General features: G+C 39.1%; 1 protein-coding gene across 1 annotated transcript; it reads left to right on the top strand.

Moving 5' to 3' along the window:
- Positions 1 to 1864: 1864 nt before the first annotated feature.
- MS4A14 (membrane spanning 4-domains A14) lies at positions 1865 to 25410 on the top strand. The gene is made up of 6 exons (XM_028117997.2): positions 1865 to 2002; positions 4067 to 4195; positions 6772 to 6822; positions 9641 to 9790; positions 12698 to 12796; positions 23356 to 25410. Exons 1-6 carry the CDS (start codon positions 1865 to 1867, stop codon positions 25408 to 25410), a joined length of 2622 nt encoding a protein of 873 aa, XP_027973798.2.
- The last annotated feature ends 366 nt before the right edge of the window (positions 25411 to 25776 follow it).

The following is a 25776-nucleotide window of genomic DNA, read 5'->3' as shown; positions in this document are numbered from 1 at the left end:
CCATATGCTATTAGTCAACCCAAACTCCCATCCAATGTCCCAAAGTGTAAGTAAGAGGCAGTAAAATATCTAGTCATAATAAATATTAAATAGTAATATTTAATAGTAAATTAACACATCAGGTTATAAAAATGCTTAAAGTACTATAATTCCTTGATCACCAAATAATCACAATGGTTGGTAACAAACTGATGCTTTTTTTTTTGCAGTGCATGGCTGCAGTTTGAGTCAGTACCATCCTGGGGACACTACCCCTTTATTGACACAGCATGCTTTTCAAAACTTCTCCACATGATTCTGATGATCTATCAATTCTGCTTACAATTTAAATACAGACTTGTCCCACACTTTGTTTTGTTTAAAATGCTGCCTTCAGGGTGCCTGGGTGGCTCAGATGGTTAAGCGTCTGCCTTCGGCTCAGGTCATGATCCCAGGGTCCTGGGATCGAGTCCCGCATCGGGCTCCCTGCTCCTTGGGAACCTGCTTCTCCCTCTGCCTCTCTCTCTCTCTGTGTCTCTCATGAATAAATAAATAAAATCTTTAAAAAAAATTAAAAAAATAAAATGCTGCCTTACACTTTGGGTACCTAAATTAAAATTTACTTGAATAAATGTTGGTAGAAAAATGTTGTATTGAGAAATATGTACCCTCTCTGAAGTCTGGATGTGAAAACAAAGAGTCATTCTATCAGAAAAAAAAAATTAACGAGAACACTGTCTGCAATTATTTCTCTACATCAGGGGTTCTCAACCTGAAATGATTTTGCTCCCCACCCCCAAGGGACATTTGGCAATGTTTGGAGACAATTTTGGCTGTCACAACTGGGGATGTGGTAGTAGCATCTAATGAGTAGAGGCCAGAGACACTGCCAAATATCCTACAATGCACAAAACAACTCCTGACAGCAAAGAATTAGCAGACCCCAAATGCCAGCAGGGCTGAGGTTGAGAAACGCTGCTAGCCATGGTTGCCACAAACTAGGAAATACTCAAGATAACATGTGTACATATAATTTTTTTGGATTTGTGAAACCATTTACCTTTGTGGTTTGAGAGTTAAAATCATAACAAATACAGGATCATAAAGGATTAAATGTGGGAAGCAAAATTCCAAAAGGCACTTTCTGTTCTTTTCATTGTACTTGCGTAGTTTAAATCAGGAGGGCTTTCAGCAGCATTAGCTTTACCTGTCTTTCTGAAAGCTAAAATATTCTCTGTTAAAGTGGCAACTACATCTGGTCCTATACCTCCTTAAATATGGATTTTGACACTACAAGGGAATAGGATTAAACAGCAAGTGAGACAATTCATCAACAAGTGGGAAACTCCTTTCGAAAGAGGGTGGAAGAAACACAGATTTTAGAGACAGGTGGAGTTTGCTTCCTTTCCCAATCCCTTAGTATGTTACCGTGGGCAACGTAGTCTTTCCGTACCTCAGTTTTGACACTACAGAATTGTTAACAGGGTTAATAGATATCAAAACAAAACACTCTCTACAGTACCTAGAACATAATGGATATTCCATAAGTTTCAGTTCCTTTATATCTCATGAACATAGGTACTGGGATTTGTTTTCAAGTACATCATCTATTTATTTTGTGTTTACCAACTGCTTCTAATCAAATTGACAAGAAAGTAGGTCTTCTGGAAAACCAGACTGATCCTTTACCAGGATCCAGGGCCTGGATATGCCCTAGAATTCTAAGACTCTATGACTCAATGACTGTGATTCTGTGGTTCTAGGAGTGAGGAGAGCAATCACTAAGACTCATTGCTAAGGACTCCATGTGAAACTGATGGAAGACCATGATTTTAGCTGCAATGTTCAAGCACTCACTCTTCTAACAGAGTTCTACCATTGAATCATGGAGTCATCATCCGAGGTCAAAAGATCGACCCAAGTCATCACTATACAACCAAATGATACAGTACTGACTGCATTTCCCTATGAACCTCATACCTCTCTGTTGGATTTCCTGAAGGGAGAACCAAAAGTCTTAGGGGTAAGTCCTCTCCCATCCATGGGTTTTCCTGGAAGGGAGAAAAGAAGATATTTTTCCAGGTGTGTCTGCGTGGGTACTTTTTCAGGAAGGGATTTGATTCCCCTTCTTTTCTCTTACCTTTTGTCTATAGTGTTTCCATCTTGATTAATCATAAAAACCTCTAAGTCACTTGCTTGTACAAATAATTTGATCATCAGTAGAAGAGCCAATATGTAGCCAATAATACCATTTCCTTAGATTTTGATAAACAAGAGAAATAAAAGTTCTGCTTAGAAATGCACACAGTGTGCCTTAGAAATGTCTTATTTATAAGCATGTCTTAGAAATGCTTCTGGGGGATTATTTAACTCTGGGAAATAGAGTGTTTGTTTGTTTGTTTATGTATTTATTTAGAGGGAGAGTATAAGCAGGGGGAGAGGCAGGGGGAGAGGGAGAATCAGACTCCTCGCTGAGCTGGGAGCCCGGCATGGGGCTCGATCCCAGGACCTGGAGATCATGACCTGAGCTGAAGGCAGACGCTTAACCATCTGAGCCACCCAGGTGCCCCTATGTATTTATTTAGAAAGCATCTTTCTTTTTTTATTTAAATTCAATTAGCCAACATATAGTACATCACTAGTTTCATATGTAGAGTTCAGTTCATCAGTTGCACATCACATCACCTGCCCTCCTTAATGCCCATCACCCAGTTACCCCAACCCCCCACCCACCTCCCCTCCAGGAACCCTCACTTTATTTCCTATTGTTAAGAGTCTCTCATGGTTTGTCTCCCTCTCTGATTTCTTCCCATTCACTTTTCCCTCCCTTCCCCTATGATCCTCCACGCTGTTTCTTAAATTCCACATGAGTGAAACCGTATGCTAACTGTCTTCCTCTGTTTGACATATTTCACTTAGCATAATCCCCTCCAGTTCCACCCACGTCAGTGTAAATGGTAAGATTTCATCCTTTTTGATGGCTGAGTAATATTCTATTGTAGATATAGATCACATCTTCTTTACCCATTCATTTGTTGATAGACATCGAGGCTCTTTCCACAGTTTGGCTATAACTTTCTAACAATAAGGAAATCCTCAGGCTACTTCATGAGGAGTTAGTACTGCTCTCTGAATCCTAACAGAGAGGATGCCTGAAACTGGTGTAATTTTTCCAAATATTTTATTGAGGAGGTGACTTCAGGGTGTGGTGGCACCTCCCTTGGAGCTAAAAGCCATTCACGGAGAGGTTAAACTTCCCTTTTGTGCTGTTATAGGCATTGAGACTTCTTTGAAAATTATATTCAAAGCTCCATAGTGAGCCACAAGGTAGACAAAAAATTTTTCAATCATAAATGTACCTAAAGGAGGGCTATACACACAGTTTTCATCCCTGGTACAAGAGGAAAATCACCACTTGTGGTGCAGAGCTATAGAGTTGTGGCCTGGGGAAAAACCCGGAATGCTTGAGGAGAAGCTCTGTCCTGAGAAGAGCTGCCAACCCCAAGACCACCATGGTGCAGACTCCTAACAGGCTGATGAAGCCACTGGATTACTCTCAGCTCTAGGCAGGCCCTTGCCTGAAGAGCAGATGAGACATAGAACTCACCCCAGCTTCTCCACTCTAGATCAGCAAACTTCACACTTTTAGAGAAGTGGGCTGAGCCGTAACTCCAGAAGCATATATTGGATGTGGCAAATGTGTGCGCTGGGGGTGGAGATAAAAGTAGGATGCTGCAGCTACAGAAGGAAAAAAAGGTAAGGGTGAATAGTTTGCAGTCTCTGTCCTCAAGAAGCTTGCAAGTCTATAGTTAAATCTGTCTGGTGCAAGGTAAATTGGTAATACAGGGGATATAATAGGTAGTGAAAGATGACAGTGACGAATGTGAACTTGAAGGACCCATGTAAGTGTGATGAGGAAAGAGACAGTGGACTTTCTGCAAATCTAAAGGCAGTTGGCACACGGAAGAGGAAGGCATTCACGTGGAGGGAGGTGTGACACAAGCATAGCGGGATGCCCCGGGGATCTGGAAGAGTCCAAAGAGGCTGGGGCACTTGTGATCTCATGGACCCATTTCTTCCCTCACAGGCTATCCAGATCCTGCTGGCACTGATCACCGGGGGTGTCGGAACTATATTTGCATTTAATTACATCAATTTCTCCCAGAAATTTCCCCTCGTTTTCTTCACAGGATATCCATTCTGGGGAGCACTTATTGTGAGTACTGTCAGTTAGGAGCTTTTGACAAATTACAGTCAACTGGTTTGAACTGCCTCAGGTTCTAGAATAATGAATCCCATGAATATGGTCCCCAAGGAGACCAGATAACCAGTCCCTTCTGTGGCAAGAGAAGTAACCCCGTTTGGTCATTGTATCACCATCATCGCAGCAATAATGCTCTTAGGTGTACAGTGTTTAAAAGTTTCCAAAGCCCTGTGTGTAGAACAAGTCATTTGCTCCTTACTACCAATGGGAGATCAGATGGGCAAATACCCTACCTTCTCCTTTGCAAATACAGAAATGGAGTTTGAGAGTAGATAATTTTTGAGTGTAGTTGACTCACAATGTTACCTTAGTTTCAGGTGTACAATATAGTTATTTGACAAGTTCATACATTATGCTAGTTCACCACAATTGTAGCTACCATCTGTCACCATGCATCTCTACTACAGTATTGCTGACGGTATGCATTATGCCACGCCATTTATTCCCATGGCTTCCTTATTCCATAACTGGAAGCCTGTTTGTCCCTCTCCCCTTCACCCATTTTCTCCATCCCCCTCCCCCCTCCCTTCTGGCAACTGTTAGTTTGTTCTCTGTATTTATAGGTCTGAATCTGCTTTTTGTTTGTTCATTCATTCTTTTTAGATTCGCATATGAGTGAAATCACATGGTATCTGTCTTTTTCAGTTTGACTTATTTCACTGAGCATAATACCTTCTAGTTCCATCCATGTTGTCTCAAATGGCACAATCTCATCCTTTTTTATACCTGTGTAATATTCCACTGTATATATCACATCTTCCTTATCTATTTGTCTATCAAGGGACACTTAGGTTGCTTCCATATCTTGGTTATTGTAAATAATACTGCAATAAACAGAGGGGTGCATGTATCTTTTTGAATTAGTGGGGTTTTTGTTTTCTTTGGATAAATAATCAGTAGCGGAATTACTAGTTCATATGGCATTTCTATTTTTAATTTTTTGAAGAACCTCCATACTATTTTCCACAGTGGTTATACTAATTTACATTCCCATTAACATTGCGTGAGAGTTCCTTTTTCTCCACATCATCATCAACACACTTGTTATTTCTTGTCTTTTTGATTTTAGTCATTTTAACAGGTGTAAGGTGATATCTCAATTATGGTTTTGATTTGCATTGATTAATAACATTGAGCATCTTTTCATGTGTCTGTTGGCCAGGTGTATGTCTTCTTTGGGAAAAATGTCTATTCAGGTCCTCTGCCCAGTTTTTAATCAGACTGTTTGCTTTTTTTGGTGTTGAGCTGTATAAGTTCTTTATATATTTTGGATAGTAACCTGTTATTGGATATATCATTTGCAAAAATCTTCTCCTATCCGGTAGGTTATCGTTTAAAATTTTATTGATTGTTTCCTTCACTGTGCAAAAGCTTTTATTTTGAGGTAGTCCCAATAATTTTATTTTTGCTTTTGTGAAACCTCTGCCTTAGGAGACATGTCCAGAAAAATGTTTCTATGGCCAATGTCAGAGGAATTACTGCCTATGTTCCCTTCTAGGACTTTTATAGTTTCAGGTTTAGGTGTTTAATCCATTTTGAGTTTATTTTTGTGTACGGTGTTAGAGAAAGTGGTCCAGTTTCATGTAGCTGTCTAGTTTGTTTGTTTTTTTTTTTTACATGTAGCTGTCTAGTTTTCCCAGCATCATTCATTGAAGAAACTGTCTTTTCCCCATTGTTTATTCTTACCTCCTTTGTCACAGTTAATCGAACATATAATCATGGGTTTCTTTCTGGGCTCTTTATTCTCTTCTATTAATCTATAAAACTATTTTTGTGCCAGTACCATACTGTTTTGATTACTGCAAGTTTGTAATATATCTTGAAATCTGGAACTGTGATACCTCCAGTTTGTTTTTCTTTCTCAAGATTGCTTTGGCTATTCAGGGAATTTTGTGGTTCCATACAAATTTAGTACTTTTGTATTATTTGTTCTAGTTCTGTGAAAAATGCCATTGGTCTTTTGATAGGGATTACATTGAGCCAAGACATGGGAGCAACCTAAGGGTCCATAGATAGGTAGGTAGACTCTTTATGTTCCAGATAAAGAAGTAGCTGAGATAACTATACTAGATTCAAGCCCCCATATCAGCCTTTAGAGAGTTCTGCCATGAGAAAGTCTCCTTCCATCAGCTACAGCAGACACAGCTCACCTGTCCCTTCCCTCCAGCAGGCCCAGAGCCCAGAATTATCTTTCTATTTAGAGCCCAGCTGGGCAAAACATCTGGGTGGTATGTTTGGGACCTTAAGGAGGGGCCTGCCTCTTCCAGATGACCCTGGCCAAAGGGGTGTTGTTCAGTGCTAAGTATGCCCAACACAATATTTCATCTTACATCAGTGCCTACTCTTCCTTCTTGATGCTTAGATGGAAAGACTATATGGTCAAGGATAGTCACAGACATATCGACTACAATATAATCTCCAAAGGAAATTATAATATATAATATTGCAATATAATTTACTTTGGAGATTATATTACAAGGGAATCAAACACATCTCCTGTTAACTTTTATTTCTTTTCTTCTTAACAGTATGTTATTACAGGATACCTCACAGGAATCAATGACAAGGAAAAACGTCTGGTAAGTTGCTTTTGTGACTTCTATGTAATTTATGACCTTCTACTTGTTTTACATCATCTTGTATGTAAAGCCTTTAGTAATAAAGGATCTCCCAGGGTGCCTGGGTGGCTGAGTCATTAAGCATCTGCCTTCGGCTCAGGTCATGATCCCATGGTCCTGGGATCAAGCCCCACATCGGGCTCCCTGCTCAGTGGGGAGCCTGCTTCTCCCTCTCCCACTTCCCTCTCTCGCTATGTCTCTCCCTGTAAAATAAATAAAATCTTTAAAAAAATAAAATAAAATAAAATAAAATAAAATAAAGGATCTCCCAAGAAAATCTTTAGACATCAAATTTGCAGTTTAAAGCATTCCTATTTGCCAATGTCACCATTAGCCTTCACCCTTCTACTAGTTTCCATTTCCCTGGTGAAGTAATCTGAAAGAGTTACTTGTTGGAAACCATTCTACATTCTTCTAACTCAGTGGTTCTTAACTGGGAATAATTTTGCCTCCTCCCCCCAAAATATCTGACAGTATCTGAAGACATTTTTAGTTGTCACAACTGGGTTGCAGGGTACTATTGTTACCTACAGGTAGAAGTCAGGAATGTGTCTAAACATCCTAAAATGCACGGAAAAGTCTACCATAACAAAAAATAAATGATCTAGCCCAAAATGTCTGTAGTGCAAAGTTTGAGGAACCCTGCTCTAACCAAAACCAAATCCCTGTAATCTCCCTGCCCCTCACCGCTGCCAACAGAAGCTTTTCTTTGGGACCTGCTCAAAGTCTAAAGGGAAGAGTCTGATACTGATGCCAGAACATTCTGGGATGAGGCCAAGGCTATCACTCATTGCTGTGTCAACCTGAAGGGAAAAGTACCTACTTCAAAGGGTTATTCCGAGAATTTAGTAAGATATTAGGTATAGGGGCGCCTGGGTGGCTCAGTTGGGCGGCTCAGGTCATGATCCCAGGGTCCTGGGATCAAACCCCACATCGGGCTCCCTGCTCAGCGGGGAGTCTGCTTATCCCTCTCCCTCTGCCTCTCGCCCCTGCTTGTGCTCTCTCTTGCTCTGTTCTCTCTCTCAAATAAATAAATAAAATCTTTTAAAAAAAGATATTATGTATAAAAGATACTTAAAAGTTTGTACTCCCTTCTAACAACTTATTTTTTTTTTTTTAAGGCTCTGGAGATAAAAGGGTTCTCTTAAAGCCATTTTAACTGTGTTTTTATGGTCCTTTGCCGTTTTCCTCTAGGGATAGCTATAGACCATAGGAAAGCTCTGAGAGGATGAAAGCTACCATCTTTCTCTACCTGTAGAAATAAATACAGACAATGCAGATAAAGCCTAAATGCTGTTCTTCTCTCCATATCGATTCCCTTCAGAGCTGAGGAATAAACTAAGGATAGGCAGACTGACCCCTGACTCACTGAGCTCTACACAGACAAAGGCAGGCAAGACACCACGGAGGCAGGACACTGAATTGGGCATCGGAAGGTGTGGCTTTCCATCCCAGCTCTTCCACCAACTGCAGGATTACTCACAATCACTTAGTCCCTGAACCTTATTCAGCTGTAATGTGGGGATAACAACTGATCTGCCTACATCACAAAACCGTAACGAGGATCAGATAAGACAAAGCCTGGGTATATTCTTTGTAAACCATGAAGCCCAATACATATGGGGGATTGCTTACTTAGAAATCTTAGTCCATTAAATGTCCTACGGGAGCCAGAACAGAGCCCAGAAAGAGCAAAGGACTGAGGACAGAGATAGAATATCTGTATGTCCCTGTGCATTTTCTACCAAAATGCCTGTCTGTAGTAAAGACCTGTGCTTGGGGTGAGCATTTGTCATAGGTATACTTCCAAGTCCTGCCACACTAAGCCACAGCTGCTCCTGGATAGGACAGGCTGTGTAAATGCACCACTGCTTTACGTATCACAACAGGCATACACAATCAAGATATAGTAAGCATCTACTGAATTGAGATATGAGGCTTTTCTTTGTTTTTCATCTAAAAAAGCAATAGCAGTGCTGGGAGTAGGTATGAATAAGACAGTTCCCCCTTCCTGGCGTTTTCCTTTCCTTAAAGAGTGAGTGAAGGGAATTTGGTGGGGCAATCTGGACTTTTTATAACTTCCATGTTGAGACACTGAAGTCAAGAATGGAAATCATTAAGACCCCAGCCTAAATTTGTTGCCATCAGTAAATATTTTAGTGATTTGGTTGGTTACTGTTTGAATCCCTGGGGGAATGAATGTAAGCCTCACAAAGGGAGGACCTCATCTACTGTGTCGATCTTTGTGTCTTATGGGCCTAATGCAGTGCTTGGACACATAGTTGGGGCACACTAAACACTTGTTAAAATAAATGAATAATTGGATACTGCCCTAAAATGACGTTATTCTCATTTTTGGAGGTAAAAATTGAGAGTTCCAAGAGATTAAGTTACCTTGCACAAGGTCCTAGTTCCAGGACTCAAAATCAGGTCTAATTACAAGGCGAAGATATTTCCTAACACACCGTTTTGCTTGTAGATTACGAAAGACCATGCATTAGGAGAAAATGAATGTTTTCTTTAGCATTAACCATAGAGCACTCCTTCTTCTCTACCTGTTCTCTTTCTTGGCTTCCTGGCTCATTCTAAAATTTAGTTTGTCTTTTGACTTGAATGAATCAGGATTTAACTTATGCCTTTCAGACATACTGACCTGACGGAGCAATTCATCCCTGGGGGGTATCTGGAAAGACAAAGGCACTAAGAATGTCTTACAAGGTATTTTTGGTTCGGTTTGGTTTTTATTTATTTTAATATTATTTTAAAAACTATTTTTCAGAGACGAGGTGTCACGGCCATGAACGTTATCAGCTCCTTCGTTGCAGTGGCTGGGATTACTCTAACCATTATCAGCTACAGATACCAGCACAAGTACTGCCAGATGCCTTCCCTCGAAGGAATATGTGTTATAGGTAGAATTCTTTTCAATGTAAGTGGTCCTACTCTGTATGGTGAATCTACAATCTTACTTGGACTATGTTAATGATGCATCAATTCATTAATTTTGATTCCAATAATGGAAGTTGAGTTAGCATTTGAGCTGACTGTTGAGAAGTATATTGTGATTCAGGATCTGAATCCTGGTTTTGTAAGTTCTCTGAGCCCCAGTTTTCTGTGTGTGGAAAATGAAGATGATAAGAATACATCCTCCATTGGGTTGTCATGAGCATCACTTAAATTAGAACACTGCCCGCTACAGTGTAAACAGTCAACAGGTTTTGGCTATTACTATTGGTACTGACAAGGATTGGATTAAATTTTACCTTTAAAGAATTAGTGAGGAACAAAATGACCTAAATCGCGGCACCTGGGTGGCTCATTTGGTTAAACGGCTGCCTTTGGCTCAGGTCATGATCCCCGTGTACTGGGATCAAGGCTGGCATTGCATCAGTCTCTCTGCTCAGTGGGAAATCAGCTTCTCCCTCTCCCTCTGCCCCTCCCCTAGCCTGTGCGGTTTCTCTCGCCATCTCTCTCAAATAAATAAATGAATAAAATCTTTAAAAAAATAAAGTTTACCCAATTAATACTAAAAAAAAATGTGGGAGCAGATGTTTGAGCCACTTAATAAAGTATTTTAACAATTTTAGAACATAAGTCATTATACACAAATGTAGCAATTTTATTCATTACAGCAGATGAGATGTATCATTGCCAGGAAATACAACTGCAGGTGTAATTTTCAGTATATATCTAATAAGCATTCAATGACATCATTTTTATGCATGTCAATGACTCCAAAAAGCCTTGCCCTTTACTTCCCCAAGTAAATCCTGGGCTTTCATTTTATTTCTGTCAGCCACATCTTGAAGGCTTTGGTCCTAGAACGTTAATGAGGTTTGACCTGTTTGGATGGAAGTGAAAAAGAATCATGTCTCCCCCAATAAAGAAGTAAAGAGAAAAGAGCTATCAGTTCCTGGATATGAGATTTTATTTAATCCTCACAATCACCCATAAAAGCAAGCCTAAGAACACTCTCATATGTTCTGAGATAAACTCCAGAATTAGACTAAAAAAAAGTTACTAAGGAAAGCCAGAAAACTGTATGAGGAATACAACCCTGTCCTAATTGGGCCGAGACATACAATTATAATCCATTACTCTTTTTTCTAGTGGATTGGAGACCACTACTGTACATTATGTTAGTATGTATCAGGAAGAAACTGTATACTGAAAGATTTTTGACTGTGCATGGATGGCAACTGCAGGATTAGTTTCTATATACAGAATCAGGGAGAATCTGTTCCAAGATCTCACGTGTCTGACTCCACAATTCCTTGGTGTAATTTAAATGTCATAAATAAGTTTAAAAAAAAAAAAGCAGAACAGTGGGCTCTAGACATCTGCTGAATGGACCTCTGTCTCAAAAAATCAATCCACTGTCTGCACTATGGCCAGAGCCATCATTTAAAAATGCAAATCTGAGCACATTACACAATGGCTTCTTGTGGAACACAGAATTAAGACACAAATCTTAAAAGGCTTACAAGACTCTACAACACCTACCTTGCCTACATTTCCAACATCGTTCCAGGTCTTTATCCTTCTTACTCCACACATCCGGGACTTCCTCAAATTCCTTAATGTGTTAAATACCCACTGCCCCAGGACCATAAGACCAGCTTTCTCTTGCTTCCAATGTTTCCCAGCCTGGTGCCTACCCTTTTCCACCTCCCCAGTTAAAACTCCTCCTCGTTCTTGAACCTCAGTTTAAACTAAGCTTCATTGAGGAGTCCTTCCTGATTGCACCTCTACCCTTCTCAGTGCCAGCCTGTTTGGATCTCCCATTACAGTAGTACATAGCTCCCAATACTTTTTCATGGCACTTATTCTAACTTAGTTAAGTAAATAATTGTCTAATTATGTCTAATGCCACTGTTTGCCTCCCTTATTATGATATAAGTTCCACAATGACCAGGAGCATGTCTATCTTGTCCAACAGCAAATTTACGGTAGACACCTCATACATTTCAGTTTTACCAATAAATGGGGGAATACCCAAGCTTCTGAATTTGTTGCAGGGAAACCAAGGTTCAGACAGACTCAGTTGCTTGGCCAGGTTAAGTGTGGCCTGACCACACCCAGCTCTTCCAGTCTCCCCAGCCCAAGCTTTCTGGACACCATGCTATTTCTTACCCTGCTTTTTTGGTCTATCACCTTAAAGCAGTGTGCAAAACAGCAATCTGTGGGCTATATCCAGCCTGCAGATATGTTCTATTTGGTTCACACAAGTGAATGAATAGCTGGAAAATTTCACAAAAATATGCATATCCAGGAGCGCCTGGGTGGCTCAGTCATAAAGCGACCGCCTTCGGCTCAGGTCATGATCCTGGGAGTCCTGGGATCGAGCCCTGCATCAGGCTCCCTGCTCAGTGGGAAGCCTGCTTCTCCCTCTCCCACTTCCCCTGGTTGTGTTCCCTCTCTTGCTATCTGTCAAATAAATAAATAAAATCTTTTAAAAAACATGCATATCCAGCTTCCTTAGGAAAGAAAAAAAAAAAACATCATGGGCCCATGTTCCCACGTGGTAACTATTGTTCAGAACTGATTAATGGACACATTCTAGGAATACCCTTATTCTCTACTGTCTCCCCTCCTAACTGTTCTACTCATTTGGGATGGTTGCCTAGCCCCTATAAGCATTGGAGTTTGTTTTCTCTGCTTATCAAAAAGACGTAAGATGAAAATTGTTCACTCACTGATTCACTGATGGCTATAGAAGCATCTAAAATGTGGATTTTCCCCTAGTTGGTCATACAGTGTTAAGTAGTTCTTGGCTTATATCTTTAATATGATACAGCCTTCATTCCAAATGCCATATATTTATCCTCATCTGCAGGGAATTTTGTCAGTCTTACTGATCATCAGCATAGCAGAGCTCAGCATTGCTGTGACTATCGCCTCCTTCAGAAGCAAGTGCTGGACAAACTCCGATGAGGTGCGTTCAGTGTTGTTTTAAGAACGGGTTCCCACTGGGACACTGCAGGATGACCTCTGGTCTATTAGTTGCCAGAGCAGTATTCTCAGATGCTGAACTAAAACTTCTAAGGTGAAGAGGGTCAAGGAGAGATAAGCTTAACATTGATGGCTCACTCCACACTTTGAGATAACTATGCTTCTTTTTCCTGCCCTCGACGGTATCCAGTAGACTCTGTTCAGACATAGCTCCTTATCTCCCTGACAAAATATATGAGGAGAAGCAGACTTAATGGGAACCCATATTACTATGTCATGGGGAGCTTATACCTCGGCCATAAGGATGTGTGAGACAATCCCCTCACCAGAGGGGAAGCAGGGAAGAAAAATACTTAACAGCGATACTCATCAAAACTATCAACACTCCCTTATTTTACCTATGAAAGAACTAAAGCACAAAGAGTACCCTCTCCAGTGTCATACAACATCATAGTTCTGACTAAAATAATGAGGCTCTAGAACCTGCTCTCTAAATCCCAAAAAACAGTTCCATGCCCTGTGTTAGGTGGAGTTTTTTCTTTTTTACATCAATTTTATAGAAGTATAATTTACTAACAGTAAAATGCACCCATTTTAAGTGTACCTAATTCAAGGAGTTTAGACAAATTGTAAACCCCTGTTTAGCTACCATCATAATCAAGATATAGTGAATTCCTGGGGCGCCTGGATGGCTCAGTTGGTTAAGGGTCTGCCTTCAGCTTGGGTCATGAACCCAGGGTCCTGGGATCTAGCCTGACATCGGGCTCTCTGCTCAGCAGGGAGCCTGCTTCTCCCTCTCCCTCTCTGTTGTTCCCCTTGCTTGTGCTCTCTCTCTCTCTCTCTCCTCAAATAAATAAATAAAATCTTAAAAAATATATATAGTGAATTCCTATCATCCCAAAAGATTCTCTGGAACCTCTTCACAGTCACTATCTCTGTCTTGATAGTTTTTACTTTTACAAACTTCATATACATGGATCATAAATAGTACTTTTGTGTCTAGGCTTCTTCCACCGAGCAACATATTCATGAGCTTCATCCATGATGTTGCATGTCTCAATACTATGTTCTTTTTATGTGAGGGTTTATGTGAGGGTACGCCACAATTTGTCTACCCATGTACTTCCTGATGGGCATTTGGTTGCCATGAACATCTGAGTTCATGTCTTTGTGTAGACATATGGTTTCATTTCTCTTGGAGCATCGTATCTAGGATTCGGTTGCTAGGTCAGATGGCAAGTGGATGTTTAACTTTGTAAGAAAATATCAAACAGTTCTCCAAAGTGGTATATCATTTTGCATTCTTATCAGCAATATATGAGAGGTATATAACATTGACGGTTCACTCCACCCTTTGAGATAACTATACTTCTTTTTCCTGTCCTTTCTGCTATCCAGTCGTCTCTGTTCAGACATAGCTCCTTCTCTCCCTGCCAGGTTGCTCTATATAATCACCAACACTTGGAATTGCCAGTTGTATTAATAATTTTGCTCTTCTAGTGGGGAAAAAGTGGAATTTCATTGTAGTTTTAATTTACATTTCCCTGATGACAAATGATGATGAGTTTTTTTGTGTGTTTATTGTCCATTTGTACATCTTTTTTTTTTTTTTGGAGATGTGTCTGTTCAAATTGTTAGCCAACTTTTATTGCATTATCTTATTGAGTTATAAAAACTTAAATGATTCTTAATACAAGTCCCTTTCTGAGATATGTGTATTGCTAATATTCTTCCCAGCTTTGGCTTGCCTTTTCATTTTCTTAATAGTTTCTTTCAAATAACAAACTTGTTGAAGTCCAACTTACGGTATATTTTCTTTTATAGTTAGTCCTTTTCGTGTTCTAACAAAGCTTAGCCTATACCAAGATTGTAAAGATTTTCTTCTCTATTTTCTTGTAGAAGTCTTATAGTTTTAGCTTTTGTGTTTAGGTCTGTTAACAGATTTCAAGCTAACTTTTACATATTATATAGCTGTGAGGTAAGACGTTCATACACCCTCCACCATGGAGATATTCAGCTATGCCAATGCTATTTGTTGAAGATGCATTGTTTTCCCCCACTCCCTTGGCACCTTGGTTGAAAATCAATTGACCTCTTATTTATAGGTCTCTTTTGGACACTATTTTGTCCCATTGATCTGTATGTCTATCCTTCCACATATTCCACACTGTCTTAATTTCTGCAGCTTTAGTATAGTAACCTTTTTTATTGTGGGAAAATATACATAACATACGATTTATCATTTTAGCCATTTGTTAAGTATACAATCTAGTGGCATTAAATATATTCAGAATGATGTGTAACCATCACCATTATCTATGCCCCAAACTTTTTCATCATCCCAATACAAACTCTGTACCATAAACATAACTCCCCTTTCCTTCTCCTTCCAGTCCCTGGTAAAGTCTAGTCTATTTTATGTCTCTACACCTACTTTCCATTATCTACTGATTATTCTAGATAATTCATAAAAGTGAAATCATATAATACTTATCCTTCTGTATTTGCTTTACTTGACTAAACATAATGTTTTCCAGGTTCATTCATATTCACCTATAAAAATTTCATTCCTTTTATAGATGAACAGTAGTCCATTTTTGTGTATATTCCACATTTTATCTAGCCATTCATCTGTTGATGGACACAGTTTTTTTGCACCATTTGGCTATTGTGAATAATGCTGCTAGGCACATTGGTATACAAATATGTTCTAGTCAATTCTTTTTGGATATATATATATATATATCTAAGAGTGTGATTCCTTGGGTCATATGGTAATTCTGTATTTAACCTTTTGAGAAACTGTAAAAATGTTTTGACAATGGCTGCATCATTTTACCTTCCCATCAGCAGTGCACAAGGGTTTCAATTTCTTCACATCTTCGCCAACATTTGTTATTTCCTTTCCTTTCATTATAATAACCACCCTAATGGGTATGCAGTGGTAGATATCTCATCGTGATTTTGATTTGAATTTCCTAGAATTAGTGATGTTGAGTAGCTGTTCATGCACCTATTGATTATATATCTTCTTTGGAGAAATATCTATATAGTCCTTTGCCCATTTTTAATTGGGTTGTTTTCGTTGTTGTTGTTGAATTATAGGAGTTCTTTATACATTCTAGATATTAGCCCTTAGTATATATATGATTTGCAAATATTTTCTGTCATTTTGTAGGTGGTCTTTTCATGTTCTGGCAGTATTTTTCAATGCATGACAGTTCTTAATTTTGATGAGGTTCAATTACTACTTGTTTCTTTTGTTGTCTGTGCTTTTAGTGTCATATCCATGAAATCACTGCCAGATCCAATGTCATGAAGAATTCCCTCAATATTTTCTGAGTTTTATAGCTTTGGCTACTTTTAGCATAAGACCTTTGATCCATTTTGAGTTCAATTTCATATATGGTGTAAGGCAGGGCTCCAAATTCATTTTTTGCATGTGGATATCCAGTTTTCTAGCACTATTTGTTGAGACTATCATTTCCCCCACTGAACGGTCTTGGCAGTCTTGTCAAAAATCAATCTATGATGGGGCATCTGGGTGGCTCAGTCGGTTGAGCGGCTGCCTTCAGCTTGGGTCATGATCCCAGAGTCCTGGGATCAAGCCCCACGTCGGGCTCCCTGTTCCTCGGAGAGCCTGCTTCTCCCTCTCCCTCTGCCTGCTGCTCTGCCTACTTGTGCTCTCTATCTCTCTGTCAAATAAATAAAGTCTTAAAAAAAAATCAATCTATGAGGGTGCTTAGGTGGCGCAGCTGGTTGACCATCTGACTCTTGGTTTCAGTCAGGTCATGATCTCGGGGTGGTGGGACTGAGCTCTGTGTCAGGCTCCATGGTCAGGGCAGAGTCTGCTTGGGATTCTCTCTCCCTCTCCCTCTGCCCCTTCCCACGCACTCTCGCTCTCAAATAAACAAATCTTAAAAAAAAATCAATCTACCATACATGTGAGGGTTTATTTCTTGACTGTATTCGACTCCATTAGTCTGTATGTCTGCCTTTATGCCAGTACCATACTGTCTTAATTACTGTAGTTTTGTATTAAGGTTCAAAGTTGGGAAGTGTGATTCTTTCAACATATTCTTTTTCAAGATGTTTTTTGACCATTTCGGTCCCCTGGAATTCCATATGAATTTGAGAAATGATTTTGCCCTTTTTGAGAAAAAGGCTGTTGGAATTTTGATAGGAATTGCATGTAAGCTGCAGATAGCTTTGGATAGTATTGGCATCTTAACAATGTCAACTGTTCCTATGATGAACACGGGATGCCCTTCCATTTATTTAGACATACTTTAATTAATTTCAGCAATATTTTGCAGCTTTTAGCACAGAAATCTTTCATCTCCTTGATGATATTTATTCCTCAGTATTTAATTATTTTAGATGGAACTATAAATAGAATTGCTTTCTGAATTTTCTTTTCAGAATGCTTATGGCTGGTATACAGGAACACAACTGATGGTTGTGTGTTGGTCTTGTATGTTGTACTTTGCTGAATTTGTTTATTAGTGCTAATAACTTTCCTGGGTTTCCTTGTCATGTTCCCTATATAGGATTATGGCATCTGTGAAAAGAAATATCATTTCCAATTTGGATGACTTCTACTTTTTTTCTTGTTTAACAGTACTGTCTAGAGCTTCCACTACAATATTGTGTAGCAGTGGTGAAAGCCGGCATTCTTATCTGATTCTTGATCTCAGGGGGAAACATTTCATGCATGGTGGGTTTCTACATTCTCCCATAAATACCATTGTTTTTAAATATCAAGAAAACAAAATAAACCAAAAAACCCAAAAAACAAAAATAGTTGGAAGTTGAATAATTTTCTCTAGAAGTGGTTTCAGCCAGCACGGGTTGAAATAATGGCATCTAGCCTCTGTGCCTACACATCAGTGATCAGAAACAGCAATCTGCAATAAGAATACAGAAACCTGATATTTGAGGGGTGCCTGGGTGGCTCAGTCGTTAAATGTCTGCCTTCGGCTCAGGTCATGATCCCAGGGTCCTGGGATCGAGCCCCGCATTGGGCTCCCTGCTCCGCAGGAAGCCTGCTTCTCCCTCTCCCACTCCCCCTGCTTGTGTTCTCTCTCTCTGTGTCTCTCTGTGTCAAATAAATAAATAAAAAATCTTAAAAAAAAAAAAGGAACCTGATACTTGGAAGACATGATCCTAATTGCCCACCCTGGCTCCAGCAACATGGGTTGCCATCTCCCAGCTGCCTGTCAGGGGCTTGGAGTGGGAGATAAGTAGTCACTACCATGCTGAAGGCTTAAATTGACTGACATAACCCATGAATTTACCAGCCAACCTTTCCTCTGGAAGCTGCAAGTGTTCGCATAGACTCCAGAATTGCAAAGTAGTTTATTTCAGAGTGTTTCTGCCAGTACAATTGTTGTCTAGATGAACAGAGATTCCAGGAGCTTCTTATTCTGCTTCCTTCTCTGATGTTCCCCTAGAATAATTCTTAAAATTGGATAGTGTAAATCTTCTAACTTTGTTGTTTCCAAAATAATTTCTGGCTGTCCTACATCCTATACATTTCCATATATGTTTTAGAATTAGTTTATCAATTCTTAAAAAATGTTACTAGGATTTTGATTGGAGTTTCACTAAACTTATAAATGATTTAGGAAAAATTTACTTATTAGTAATATTTAGTCTGCTTGCCCACGTCATAGAATACATCTACATTTTCTTACATCTCCTTTCATTTGTCTCAGCAATATTTTATAGTTTTCAGTGTATAAGTCTTTTGCATATTTTGTTAAATTTATCCCTATTTCATGTTTTTTCTTGCTATCATACATATATTTTAAAACTTTATTTTCCTAACATCCATTCCTACATATAGAAATGTAATTTATTTTTATATACTGGTATACTAAGACTTAAATGAACTTATTAATTTTGTAGCTTCTGTATAGATTTCCTAGAATTTTCTAAGTAGACAATGGTTATACCAGTAAATGAAAACATTTTTATCTGCAAATCTTATTCTTTATTTTTCTTGACTTATTGTACTGTGTAGAGCCTCCAGGAATATGCTGTTTTTTTTTTTTTTTTAATGCTGAGTATACCCAATCTTTTCTTGTTTCAAACCACAGATTGAAAAGTTCTACATTTTACCCTTAAGTATGATGTTACCTATAGGGTTTTCATAGACTAAACTTATCCTCATTTATAGAGAACATTTTATCATGAATGAGTATCAACTTTTATAATTTTTTATTTCAAGCTTGCATTTTTTTATTATATTATCTGAGCCCAGGTATTTGATGTATTGTTCTTTTCTTGATACAACCACAGAAGAGTATGAAACTTTTTAGGAGCAATATTAAAACAAATTACTCACACTGAATAACTAATCAATTTAATTCCACCAAAAGGGCTTTTTAATGGCATAGCAATGTGCAAAGTACAACAGAGAATGCAAAGGTACTATGTAATATGCACCCTGATCTCAAGAAGAAAGGGAAAGGGAACTCTTAATATTTACAGATCAACTTCTCTGTGCCAATCACCATGCCCAAAGCATTATTTTATATAGTCTTCAGTCATAGCCACCCGGAGTAAGGTGTAACTTAAGTGGTTATTATAAAGAAGCATGTATTAGAAATTAGCATAGATTAGATGGAGAGAAAAAAAGCACAGGACCTAGAATTCAACTGCAGTATATGACTCCTAGCTTCACAAGTTAATAGCTCTGTGACATTGGCTGGAACTTCAGTTCTTTCAAATAACCTCATAGGAATACAATAACTATTACTTGAGATGACTTTGGAACCTTGTCTAGCACCTGGTAATCACTGATGAGTACACTTAAAATCTTGAATAAAGTTAAAGAAATTATAATTCATGGTTCCAAATCTTTTAACAGTAATTTAATAATTACTATTCAAATGAAACAAATTTTGAGAGTAAAAATGCAGAAATGTCCCTTAAAGTGCTATTAATCCTCACATAGATAGCCTTCCAATGGCGATAAAATATAGATGTGAAAACCAATTAGGTGGGGAATGACAATGTGTAGTATAACAGAACATGAAGACTCATTTTAGGCCAGCCATCAATCAAATAGGTAAACATAATTAGGTCATTTAATCACTCAGAGTTCCAATCACTTCATCAAATAGAACAAGTAGTCTACTCTGACTCTGTGGATGACCTTAGAAAGGACACAGGCTGACAAGACTCAGTAGATTGGTCTGTAATGACAACCCCTCTCAAAAAAAAAAAAAAAAAAAAGAAAGAAAAATTGTGAAGAATGGGAAGCATTGGCTAAAGGTGGTATCAGTTGCTGTCATTTAGTTGTTTAAAAAACTTTTTAAGCTCAAGCTCAAATTTCCTGGCCTAGTGTCTTGGTACATTCATGCTGCTATAACAAAAATACCATGGACTGGGTGGCTTGAATAACAAAAATTTCTCAGAGTTCTGGAGGCTGGAAGTCCAAGGTCAGAGTGCTAGTCAATTCAGAGCCTGGTGGGTGCCCACTTCTTGGTTCATAGATGCTGTCTTCTCATTGTGCCTTCACAAGGAGGGAAGGGAAAAGGCGTTGTCTGGGTTTCTTTTTATAAAAGTACTAATTCCATTCATAAGGGCTTCACCCTCATGATCTAATCACCTCCCAAAAGCCCCACCTCCAAATACTATCACGTGGGGATTGAGTTCAACTTATGAATTTAGGGGGAACACATTCATTCTGTAGTATTCCATCCCTTCCCGCTCTCCAAATTCATGTCCTTTTCATATGAAAAATATATCATTTCCATCCCAATAGCTCCAAAAGTTTTATCTTGTTTCAGCATTAACTTTAAAGTCAAGTCCAAAGTCTTATCTAAATATCATCTAAATCAGATAGGGGTAAGACTCAACGTTGATATGATCCATCCTGAGGCAAATTCCCCTCCAGTTGTGAACCTATGAAACCAAACATGTTATGATACCAAAATTCCAAAATACAATGGTGTATTCTTCCAAAAAGGAGAAATAGGGAAAAAAAAAAAAAAAAGCTTAAGTCCCGATTAAGCCTGAAACCTAACAGGGCAAAACAAACCTTAAGGCTCACAAACAATCCTCTTTGGCTCAGTGCTCTCACTTCCAAGCTCACTGTGGGGGTGACATCACCCCTATGGCTCAGCAGGAAGGCCCCATGGTAACTCATCACCTGAGTTCTGCCCCTGCAGCAGCTCTCTTCCTGGGTCCTCTGGCTCTTCTGGGCTGGAGTCCTATGTCTATGGCTCTTCTGGGTTGGGGTCCCAAGCCCATGTCTCTGTCAGGCAGCACTATCTTTTGAAATCTCAGTGGAGGTGGTCATGATCCCATGGCTCAGCTGGTCGCAGCCCATGCAGCAGCTCTCTGCAGTGGCCCGCCTCTGAGACACTGAAAGGGGGCATTCTGGCTCAGCTTGAAACCAGAGAGGTGGTCCTATCCTTTGAAACCATTCTTCTCCCAGGGCCTTTTACTCTGGGCCCATGATAGGAGTGGCAGCCCTGATGCTCTCTGAATCACCTTTGGTGTCATTCTTCCACTGTTTTGGAGAATAGGTTCTGGCTATTGTTGAGATGGCCGACCTATACCAATTTCTTCATCAAACAAGTCGCTTGGTCATGCTCCCAGTGTTCTCATTTTTTGCAATATGGTTAGACTGGGAATCTTCCAAACCATTAAGTCCTGCTTCATTTTTGCTTCACAATTCCATGTTTAAATAATCTCTCTCTTCTCACATTTTACTACTAGCTGTCTGAAGGAGCCAAGCCTCACTTTCAACACTGTTTAGAAATAGCTTCAGCTAAATTTTATTATTTATTTCATAAAATACTTATTATTAATTATTAATAATAATATTTACTACACAAAATTTCATCATTTCATTCACTATTGCAAGTTCTACCGTCCATAAAACACTAGAACACAAATACAATTTGGCCAAGTTCTTTGCCACTTTATAGCCACGATCACTTTTCTTCTAGTTTCCAATACCATATTCCTCATTTCTGTTTGAGACCTCATCAGAATGACCTTTATCTTTCATATTTCCACCAACATTTCATTCAGAATTACTTAGGTATTCTCTAAGAAGACTGAGGCTTTATCTATGGCTCTCCTTTTTTCTTCCTGGGCCCTCGCCACAACTGCCCTCAATAGTCCATTCACAGCAATATAAGCTTTATCTAGTATGCACCTCCAACCTTCTCCAGTCTCCAAACATTACCCAGTTCCAAATCTGCTCCTACATTTTTAGATATTTGTTACAGCAGCACTCCCACTTCTTGGTATCTATTTATGTCTTAGTCCATTTGGGCTGCTATACCAAAGACAAAGTGGCTTAAACAACAAATATTTATTACTCATAGTTCTGAAAACTGGGAAGTCCAAGATCAAGGTCCTGGCATATTCAGAGTCCTGGTTCATAGCTGGTAATTTCACTGTGTCCTTGAATGGAGTAAGGGGCAAGGGAGCTCTTTGGGGTCCTTTTATAAGGGCACTAATTCCATTTACAAGGGCCCCACAGCCCCATAATCTAATCTCCCTCCCAAAGAGTCTACCTCTAAATACCATCACATTGGAGATTAGGGTTCAACATATAAATCTGGAGGGACACAAAGATTCAATTTATAGCACCTAGCATAATACCTAACAATATCTAACTGCTTACCATCTGCCATCACACAATGCTGCAACATAACCTGGTGTTTTGGTACCCACTGTTTTTTTCTACCTGGATTTCAACTCTTATCTTACTTCATCTGATCTTTTTGCCTAAGGAATTCCTACTCATCCATCAAGACATGGATCAAATAGCACTCCTCAATGAAGCATTTCCTGGCACTCAAAATTCGGTCATCTTTTACATTCCCATAAAGCACTTAGAATCTATTTCTATAATAGGATTTGCTAAATTGTATTGCTATCTATTTATATCTTGGTATACTTACCATTGTGAACACCTTATAGATGAAACCTACATCAAATTATTTTTTATCTCCAGTATCTAGTTCATCCAGTAGGTGAACAGTAAACCATTATAAAACTGAATATATGGGGACACCTGGGTGGCACATTCAGTTAGGTGTTGGACTCTTGGTTTCAGCTTGGGCCTGATCTCAGGGTCGTGAGACTGGGCCCCACGTTGGGCTCCACATGGAGTCTGCTTGAGTTTCTCTCTCCTTCTTCCTCTGCCCCTCCCTACTGCTCTCTCTTTCTCTCACTGAAATAAATAAATCTTTTTTAAAAAGCAAAAAAAACTGAATATATGAATACCGAGTGGATTATTTTTAATTTCTGAGATGCTTTATAATATTAAGTATGGAAAGAATATCTCAGATAATCTTAATCAAATGCTTCTTTTCAATATTTGAGATAATAGTGGGTGATGACTTGTCCAAAATAAAACCAAAGAGTTGATGGCAAAAGCAGTGCTAATAATGGTATCTGTTTTCTGACTCCTTGTGTAAGGCAGAGATGAAAAATCATTTGGGAATACAAGAAAAGAACATCAAAAGTTGGTTGTTACATTAATGTTTTCCCTACCCCTTGGTTTTATAGATTGTATTTTTCTTGCCTTCGAATGTTACTCAAGATAGTGAACTATCTGCCCCTGAAGAAAATGCTGCAATACAATTTGAGCTTCAAGAACAGTCTTCCACTGATGATTCAACGACAAACAAGCAACATGTTTTCATTGGAGGCTATACTTTCTTCAAGTTAAGAATCTCAAGAAATCCTTTAGCCTTTCAACATTCAAGGAAGAGAGGCAGCAATATTTACTATACATCTTCTGCATCTGTGCTAGATGAACATAAAAATATCCCTCCACCTTCACAACATCATGAAGAACAAACTAAGCTGAAATCTTTGTCTCCCACACCAGAGAAAAAGCCCACAGAAAACACTCCATACACTGAACAACTGAAAGATGAAGACCTAAAATCTGCTATCACACAACCCCCAAGAAAGCAAACCCAAATGGTGCAGTCCCTAGCTCCACCACTCCAAGTTTTTCCATCCTATTCCACAGAAAAACTCCAAGTGTTACCAACCAAACACTTGCTGTCCCAAGCTCTGCCAGTACAAGCCCCAACACCCTATGTCACACAGCCTCGTGGCCAGACATCGGAAGACATGCCATATCAAGACGTATCATCCCAAGACACACAATCCCTAGACATTCCATCTCAAAATATACCATACCAATACATGTCATACCAGAATACACCATACCAAGACATGCCATCTAAAAACATGACATCCCAAGACATGATATCCCCATATCCACCATCCCAAGGCATAACTAACCAAGATCTGCTTTCTCAAGTACCAGCTCTGCCAGCACAAGTCGTGCTATTTGAAGCTCCAACATTCCATGCTGCACAGTCCTCTAATATAAAACGCCTAGATCAGCAGTCCCTTCAACAACAAAACCAGCAATTTATGCAAGTGGCATATCAAGACATGCAATCAGAAGTCAAGTTACTGACCCAAGAATGGAAATCTAAGAAGGAATTCCACAGCAGGAAATCCTCAAAGTGGCAATCCCTAGACTGGCAAAACAAAAATTGTCCATCTCTAAAGTCACATAATTTAGAGCAGCAAAACAAAGTCTTGCAATATCCAAAACAGAAATCCCCAGATCTGCAAATTCAAGGCCAGCAATCTCCAAAAAGGAAATCCCTTGACGAGCACATCAAGGACTGGCTATCCCCGAAGAGGCACTCCATAGATAAGCAAATCCAAGTTAAGCAAGACAGACAGCAACACCCAGATCAGCAAGCTGAAGGCCAGCTGGCTCAATGGGAACAATCCAAAAGGGAACAAACCCCATATGTACAAGGTGAAGATCAACAGGACAAAGAGAAGCAATCCTCAAAGAAACAACACAAAGATAGGCAAGATAGAGCTCTGCAGGTTTATAAGGGGCAATCCCTCATGAAACACACCCAGCAAGCTGAAGACCTGCAAGTCCAAGAGCAGCTACATCAAGATGGGCAATTCCAAATCCAGGAATACCAAGGCTGGCAATTTTCAGGCCAACAATCCCAAGATTGGAGAGTTCAAAGCTGGAGAAGCAAAGATTGGAAAGTGCAGGGAATGCAAGTAGATATGCCACATTCCCTAAAGTGGGACTCTCAAATCCTGCAAACCCAAGATCTATTAGAGAAAGAATCCCTAAAGCAGACAGCTCTACAACAAGAAGCCCAAACTGTGCATGCCATAACTCGACGTCAGCAATTACAAAGCATTCCATTTCAAGACAGTCAGTATCAAGATAAGAACCAACAAGACCTTAAATCCACAGATATCCAAAAAGAAGATATGCAAATAGACACCATGCAAACAAGAGACAACAAACCAAAAAACATGAAACTTGAGAGCCAAGACCTATACAACCTGCAGTCGGAAGACAAAAAGCCAGATTTTAATTGTTCTTCCCGCGAAGGCTCAATACAAGACACACATTTCACTTCTACGTCTGATATAAATTCAGAACAAGATATGCAGAAAAACATTTCAATTTGCTCAACTTCATACCAAGAAGATACTACTTTAACTTCTACCTCATGTTCCCCAAAAGACCAACAGCAATCTGAAGACTCTGACTAACACAAAACCTATCCAAATGCCACACTGCTCCTGATTATGGAACCAAAATAAAGAAAAACAATATAGTCTCCTCCAACCTATGTTCTCAAGTATAGTTGCTACCTTATTCACTCAGCAGAAAACAAAGGGCATGCATAACACTCAAAGAATCCGTCCTTAATTAAAATAAAATGGCAACAAATATTAATGCTATATCAGAATTTTCTGGGTTTGAAGGAGTAATTCACATTTAAACTCTGTTACCAGTGTGAGTGTTTCAACTTATGATCACCAATTCACTTCACAGCTGAATACATTTTTTATTGAAGTATAGTTGACATACAATATTAGTTGCAGGTATACAGTACAATATATCTGACAATTATA

Source organism: Eumetopias jubatus, unplaced genomic scaffold (assembly GCF_037043125.1).
Source record: "Eumetopias jubatus isolate StellerSeaLion01/CBP00866 unplaced genomic scaffold, mEumJub1_p1.0 scaffold_13, whole genome shotgun sequence".
Classification (NCBI taxonomy): Eukaryota; Metazoa; Chordata; class Mammalia; order Carnivora; family Otariidae; genus Eumetopias; species Eumetopias jubatus.
This window is presented reverse-complemented; position numbering and strand designations above follow the sequence as displayed.

Excerpts from the sequence above, each read along its gene's own strand:
- MS4A14 (XM_028117997.2), top strand. The coding sequence starts at position 1,865 with ATGGAGTCATCATCCGAGGTCAAAAGATCGACCCAAGTCATCACTATA. Across the intron at positions 2,003-4,066 it reads GAGAACCAAAAGTCTTAGGG|GCTATCCAGATCCTGCTGGC; the intron begins GTAAGTCCTCTC and ends CTTCCCTCACAG. Across the intron at positions 12,797-23,355 it reads GCTGGACAAACTCCGATGAG|ATTGTATTTTTCTTGCCTTC; the intron begins GTGCGTTCAGTG and ends TTGGTTTTATAG.